The following is a 7,500-nucleotide window of genomic DNA, read 5'->3' as shown; positions in this document are numbered from 1 at the left end:
TTAACTGTTTTGTTCATAGGCACGTTTATGCAGATGTCTCAATGGACTCAATGGGCGAAACGGTTCTCCAGGAAGGGACGGTCGAGATGGCCCAAAGGTATCAGTAATATTTTATAAACTAGTTGTACCGGCTTGGCCAGCCTAAAAAATGACTCTTAGTCAAAGCAAAGTGTTCTCATCTCGAGATAACTCCTCGGTTTATGTTTAGGTCACAAAAAAATCGTGAGTACTTCAGAAGTGTTCGTGTCTTCAATTTACTGTAAAGGAAAACCTATCAAGGTTCAATTCACCACTCAGCAAACTCCGATTATTAGATAGTATCATAGGCACATTAGAATTTATCCCTCCCTCTTGGCTAATTACGAGAAGAAGTGTTTTGTAATCCCTGCCCCTCAGAGCTTGAGCTTTGTCCGCGACAAATTCCATCTTAAGTTTGGAGGTCGACACTTCTGGTGTAACCCTATATCATTTTGTCGAGTCTTCAAAATGCCCAAAGTAATCAAATCAATCAATTGGCTTCTTTTGAACAAATTTAAAAAACACAGAAAAACAACTTATTGGTCTTCCTTGAGATATTCTGAGACTCGAAGAATGGCATAACATTAGAAGTACGACAGAAAAGGTACGAGGTTTTTTTTTTTCCCAAGGAGAACCAGCTAATAATTAGCCAGTGTAAAATTTACTCTCTTTTTATCTGTTTTTCAGGGCGATCAAGGGACACAAGGTCCCATTGGGCCTGCGGTAAGTTACGACCAAAGATGATTCCTTTGCGACAAAAACATGCACATGTATTAGCCTAAACAGATTGGTAGTACTCCCTGGTATAATGTGTACATGTGTCTCCTTGGAAGTGATAATCTTGCGAAAACTGTCTGCAATATAAACACTCCAACTTTGCCTATCCGGAGATCAGTGGATCTACATGATAATTTTGTACCAACGGGTTTTTAAATTATCAAATTCGGGAGAACTAGCAGACCCTAGTAGAACTGAAGGTCAAAACATTGTGTAATTGGAGCATAGTTTCGGTAAAGCCATGTTGGTTCACCGAACAAGGCGGAAATGGTTGTTAATAGTATTGGCATAACCAGTTGTCAGTTACATAACCACATGTTATCTGAGGAAATTCGCTTTTACTCGGGCACTTTATTTTATTTGAAGTAAAACTATGCAGCATCACCGAGAGTAGGCGCTGTAATTTGTTACGCAGAATTCATCCTATTTGAGTTTTCATTCTCAGGGACCGGAAGGCCCCCCTGGATTGAGTGTCACTGGACCGAGAGGAGAACGGGGACATAGAGGATCATATGGAGTCAAGGTAAGTCACAATGTCAAAACATTATTTCAAAAATAAAGCACGTTGTCTGTAAAAATGCTCTTAGCTGGCAAGCTACTGTAGTTCATGGACGCTCCACTCTGGTAATCTGACGGAAAAAAATTCAAACAAAACATGGTTTAAAAAAAACCGACTAGAAGGAGGCGATCAGTTGGCCAAAGCATGGTAGAGCTAGTGGGGTATGTTTGAGTTTCATTTGTGAAATGGTTTCGAGTTGTTTACCGTTGAATAAATCTCCGGTAACTAATTAAGTTTTTATGGAAACAGCGCTGCATGAAAGTAGTGCAAGATGGAGACGTCGGAGTAGCCTATTGACGATGGAATCATTTTCCTTTTCTGAAAACCTCGCAATGCCAGTAGAATTGATATAAAAAAAAAAGGGATCATGGTAAATAATAAATAAATGGCAGTGCTAATCACCCTTTTCTTGCAGTATTGGGGACTGAGTTGCGAAAGGGTGCAGCTCAGGATATCGGGCTGAAAGCATACGAAGGCGCCTCTGGCAGTCGCTGTACAGTCCATGTTTGATGTCGGAACACAGCACCACAGCTAGATGTTAATTAGCTGTGAGTCGATTTTGATGAGAGAGGAAAACCGGAGTAACCGGAGAAAAACCCTCAAATCAGGTTGAGATCGACTCAAACTCGCCCGATAGATAACCACTAAGCCACCCTAACTTTAAGCCAATTATTCCTCACATCTGTATTTTGAATGGTTCTCCCACGGGCGACCGGAAGTCAAATGGAACATGTACCTTTACTTTTATAGGGAGAAAAAGGGGATGCTGGTCCGCCTGGCAAATTGCCGTCAGCCGTGATCCAAATTGGGTATACCGCCAACAACTGTACAGCATCAAAGGCTGGATCTATCCGATACATCTCGTCTCAACATACTTTGGAGTTTTGTGATGGCAATGAATGGCTGGCGATCATGTCTGCCGGAAGAGGCCATACCAAGATAAACCCAGGGCTCCATTGTCTTGATATACTGAAAGCTGGTAAGGCTTACTTTAAAAAGAGCCGCATGTAATTTTATTCTGCCAAAAGAACTTCTCTTTATACCTCATGGCGTTACATCTCCGCAATAATTCAAGCTTTTATTTGCTCAGTAAATTGTTGCTTTGAGTTTTTAATCGTTTTTACAAACCATTTCCAACTGAAAATCATTAAAGGTTGAATCCAAGAGTCATATAATAATTAAGTACGATCTTCCGGGCGAGTGTAGTCCTGAGAAGTACTGTTTAGGGTGACATTCACTGACAACCTGAGCGGAAGTCGTCTTCAGCATCAAGTGATTTGTGTAACGTCAGTAGACGGTACAAATACTCTGGTAATTAATGTAATAGGTCAATGATATCATGATGTTATTGGTCGACTGTCACTTAAGCCTACATTTCATTGGCTGTAAAGACTGCAAACAGTGACTGGTACGTTTAAATGTCTGTATGTATATTGTGGGTACCCGTAGCTTTTGCCTTTTTTTGTGGTTTACTTCCTTCCGTACCTAGGTCACAGTCGTGGTGATGGGTTGTACTGGATCGATCCCGATGGAGCATCGCCAAGTAATTCGTTTCCAGCCTACTGCGATATGAGCACTGAGGGCGGAGGCTGGACTCTAGTTGCAACAAAGGTCAGTAGTTCCATGACCTATTTTATCAAATCAAGTTTCTCGGTAGCTGCAGCCGCATCGCTCGATAAAGACGCTGGTAGCTGCATTCATCCAAGTATGAGAGACACCTGGGAAGAAGTCATGTTCCGCTTTGGTGACGTCAGCGATATCCGGGTCGTTTACAACTGGAAAGAAGCAAGTCGTCCCGGGATCACGAATTCCTTTGACAGCTTTTTAATGGGAGGCAATTACGGGAATTACAGATATTCCAACAAGGTAGACTTTTACGGATTTTACAAATATAGTCCCGCAAATGAAGGCAAACGGTATCCACTCACAGGCTTTGCAACTGTTCGTAGGTTGCAGTTTTCATCCTCTGGAATCAACTCGAGGCAAAAGGGAAGCGAGGAATGGCTTAATTTGTGGTCAAGTGTGGATAATTCGAATGATTATTTCGCTTCAGACAACAGACAAGCGAATGGTACAAAGTGTATTGCGGGATACTGCTATCTCACCAAACCTATCTGGATGATGGTGCGATAAACTTTGTTTAAAACCATTCAATCAATCAATCAATCAATCAATCAATCAGTCAAGCAATTAGTGAATCCCTCAAGCAATCAATCATTCAATTTGATATAAGTTGGTGTAAATTGAATTTATTCAACAGTTTCAACTTTTTTTTACATTGATAGCTCCTCACTCCAATTACTTAGCCTCCTTAGCCTACTTAGTCTCGACTGACTTGAAGTCCCCTACGAATTATTTGACTTGTGGCTTAAAATCTCCAAAGGTATTATTATCTCATACCTAATAAAGTACACCACGGCTACCGTCATAAAATATAATTTTGATTCTTGATGCGTTGCAGGGAATTAGCAGTGGGTGTCTCGATACTTCATGAGCATAAATAATTATATTTTGTTAAAATAAAGTTTCCCTATCAATTTCATGCAAAAGTTTTACTTGTCTTGTCTTTTGACTTGTTTTCCATAAAACTCACTTATAACTGGTCTCTTTTCTCGACTATACATTTTTTGTACAAAACACGGGCTTAAAGATCAATGAGCGAAATCCCGCGCACGAAGACTGCTTGAGTTCTCCAAGGAACAACTTTCTACTTCATGATCTTTGACGTTTGAAGGGAGTGCACTCCAGAGTCAGAACCATTTAATGCCTTTACCATTGTGAATGACTTTTTTCACAGTTACATGTAGGTTTTTTGGTCAAATCGCAACCAACGTCCGTGAACCAAACGGCGCCTAACTTGCCAAACCTTGTCTTGCGACTCAAAATTTCGCGCTGTATGTTTTCATGTCCTGCCACAGCCAGCCAATGCAGAAGTTACGCATTATTTGCTGTTCAGATAACCGAATGAAACAACGGCTCTGCATACACCCCGTACTTGGATGGCATGTTGGTACGGTGGTAAAGGTTACAGGTCTACCTTCCCTTCTTGTATTGTATTTGCCACGCACTATTGGTTTCAATTCCCATAAGTCATTACCTCACATGCTGGAAGATGTTGAACTGTGGGGACCTGGAATCTCTTTCAGAGCGCTGTCACATGATGCAAGTCTCTTGTAAAGTTTATCGACTTCAGCATCACATCTCTTTCGTTTCAGTTTCAGTGAAGAGACTTCCAATTTCATTCTTTCGATTTCCTTTAGTTTGGTGCTGATTTGAGCGTCGACTTCTGCAAGTGATAAGTAATAGTACAACAATGAGTTGCCGCAGTTTTAGTTTTCCTCCATTCTGATTGGCAAACAGAAATGTGGTTGAAAGAAAGAGGAATTCCAGGGCAAAAAGAGGTAACAAACCCAGCATTCCGATTGGTCAATGATAGAACAAACTTTAAGATGACCAATCAAATGCGAGCCCCGGATGGGGCAATTTTTACGTGATCGCGTGATATGCGTGCGTTGCGTCTTCTTAAATGTAATTTCGATACGATCTCGAAATCTTTTAAAGTGTGTTAATAAAAAGAGTAAGGTTAGAAACATTTACTCGAGCACATTTACTCAAAATTGCACTCAATATCATGTGATTACCCATATTAACATACAACTTACACTAATACTGGGATTGCGGTATAGCTTCTACATGTAACTTGCGCAGAGGACTAGGCCCTAAGATCTCACGCAGGGTTGTATATAAGAGCCGGCAGCCGGCGAAGTTCGCCGGCTTCTCTGTCAGGTTTCGCCGGCTACTTTCATTGTTTGAAGAGTCAAGACATGTAGAGAAGATGATGTTTATGAGGTCTAAACTACTTGGGCTCACTACAAATAAAAATTTGCAGTGCCTATCTTTTCTGAAAACACATAAAAGACTTCTGACTCAAGGGCAGTTTAAAAACGTTATGCTTGAGACTTTCGTTTTGAAAAAATCTTGCTGCGGTGGCGGGAAAGTAGGAACAATATGATTTGTTGTCTGCCATATCGGATTTCGATATCTTTATTAAAACAGCCACCGATTGTATCTTACCGGAAGGAAAAATCACTCAAGGACGTTTTAGTCCGCGCAAAACTTCCTTTAATCACGCCGCAATCATAAAAAAACTTGTAAACAAAGAAATACTTTCAAAAGGTTTGTCCTCAATCCAGAAGGAAATTTACATATGATGTTCTGCTAGCAACACGCTCAGCCTGCGTTCACGCATCTCTTACCACAACTCAACTGAGGAACAAAACTAGCCCCTGATCATTCACTAACCGCTCCTTCGTTTTCACTTCGAACCTTTCAGTTGATCATTTATAGCGAACGTAGAAGCTGAGGACTCGTAGACTTTATTTAAACGCTTGAACGTAACGCTCCTCGGAGTTAAATCCTACTTGCCCGCGTAAGTGCTCGTCCTCTCGAGGGCATCTGTACGCTTCAACATGACAACGGATCTTTATCCAACGTCACTCTTGATCAACTCTCACTGCTTTACGGAACTCCTAAACTCTTCGGAAAAAAAACTACATCACTCTTAAACCGCTCGAGTGATTTTCAATTTTCGAAATTACTACAACCAAGTTCCGCAAGCATATTTTCCCGCTAATTACACAATGGAACGGATGTGTGTCATCTTCATACCTAAACAGGATCGAAACATCCTTTACGCCATTGGCCAATTAGTATCCTCCAATCAGCTTCTTAATTTAACAACCAATCAGAAGCCTTTGCTGGTCTAGTCCTTCAAAGTATGTGCCATGTTTACAAGTTGTCAAGTGGCAATATTTGCCAGGCTCGTTAGCTCCAGCAAAACCACCAAAAAGATACAAAAAATATCACTCAACTTTTTGTTTATAGGGTTGTATTATTGAAAAGTCGCTTCGCCTTTCTCTGAGGAACATGGTCTTCATAGTATAATTGCAGCTTGATTCATCCCTCTAATGTTTGAGTTTCATGGCCCAAAATGCCAGGAAATGCATTTTCCGGCATTCAATTTTCAAAAATTTTCCGGGGGAGCATGCCCCCGGACCCCCCTAGAAGCGATGGGCTAAAGCCCATCGTCTCGGTCCTCCGGACCCACAACCGTCTACTTTGCAATAAAGTCCGGCTACTTAAAACCTTAAAAAAAACCCTGCTCACGGCAAGTAGGACGACGACTCAAGATTTGTTAAAGGTAGTCTACCGAGCCGATTCTGAGAAAAGAGAGTTCCAGGTTTAATAGTTTTAAACCAAAAATAGCGATGCCGTCATCCAGCACATTAACTTACAGCTTTTGGACGGTAAGGACCAAACTGCGAAAAGGTCGCGCCCTCTCTAAAGAAAAGTACGCCTGATCGCAGGTTAGTAAGCAAAAGAGTGTCTTGCTAATTAAAATGTACACAGCAACCAAGAATAATGAAAAAAAAAACCGGTTCACCTTTTGCTTGAGTTTGTATCTTCCGTAGATTACTTTCATCTCTGTTTCGAGCTCTTGATAACAATGCCGATACGTCATTTAGTAAGCCTGCTTCTCCGAGATGCTTCAGCAATGGAGAATTACTTGTTAAATCTTTAAAAAGTCAAGAGTATGAAGAAATGAAAGTCAACGAATTAGCAAACTGGCCATTTATCTTTCTCTGAAAACGAAAATCCAAGACAAAACCAGCTCCGTGAAACCCATGTGACTCCACCATCCCACCCCTCCCAGGGCACTTAATTCATTTGGCTACCAACCCATGATTTGATATTTGCCTTCATGGGTCTGCCGCGTGAGTGGAGATTGTCAGTTTTTTCGACATCATGAAATTTCACGGTATTTTTCTTCATGTAACATGACATTTTTGTTTTTCCGTATTTTTGTAAAAAAAGCCATGTAGGTTGTATTCTTAGGGCCGATTTACACGATACGATTTTGCCGCATGCGACAAGCTCACGACAGGCCTACGACATGACTTTACGATTGTCGCAGCGTTTTAAAACATGTTTTAAAATGCTACGACATTTCTTCTGACGTACACAACAATCGTAAATCATGTCGTGGGCTTGTCGTGAGCCGTTGTCGCATGCGACAAAGTCGTACCGTGTAAATCGGCCCTTACGCTTATAATGGCCACATATTGTGTTGGTTTTCCACTATTTTC

General features: G+C 41.1%; 2 protein-coding genes across 3 annotated transcripts in view; one reads left to right on the top strand and one right to left on the bottom strand.

Annotated features, from left to right (window-relative positions):
• The window catches only part of LOC138006330 (uncharacterized), a 4,026-nt gene extending 539 nt beyond the window's left edge, over positions 1-3,487 (top strand). The window contains exons 2-6 of the mRNA XM_068852590.1: positions 20-97; positions 706-741; positions 1,241-1,318; positions 2,105-2,333; positions 2,844-3,487. Of these exons, the coding sequence (XP_068708691.1) occupies positions 20-97; positions 706-741; positions 1,241-1,318; positions 2,105-2,333; positions 2,844-3,487 (1,065 nt within the window). The remainder of the gene's footprint in view (positions 1-19; positions 98-705; positions 742-1,240; positions 1,319-2,104; positions 2,334-2,843) is intronic.
• A 95-nt stretch (positions 3,488-3,582) lies between these two features.
• The window catches only part of LOC138006329 (ankyrin repeat domain-containing protein 24-like), a 14,118-nt gene continuing 10,200 nt past the window's right edge, over positions 3,583-7,500 (bottom strand). For both annotated transcript variants that reach the window (XM_068852588.1, XM_068852589.1), the window contains exons 5-6: positions 6,798-6,929; positions 3,583-4,640 (exon numbers count right to left, since the gene is read on the bottom strand). In XM_068852588.1, coding sequence (XP_068708689.1) covers positions 4,453-4,640; positions 6,798-6,929 — 320 coding nt within the window. In that variant the 3' untranslated portion in view covers positions 3,583-4,452. The remainder of the gene's footprint in view (positions 4,641-6,797; positions 6,930-7,500) is intronic.

This window comes from Montipora foliosa, chromosome 6 (assembly GCF_036669935.1).
Source record: "Montipora foliosa isolate CH-2021 chromosome 6, ASM3666993v2, whole genome shotgun sequence".
Taxonomy (NCBI): domain Eukaryota; kingdom Metazoa; phylum Cnidaria; class Anthozoa; order Scleractinia; family Acroporidae; genus Montipora; species Montipora foliosa.
This window is presented reverse-complemented; position numbering and strand designations above follow the sequence as displayed.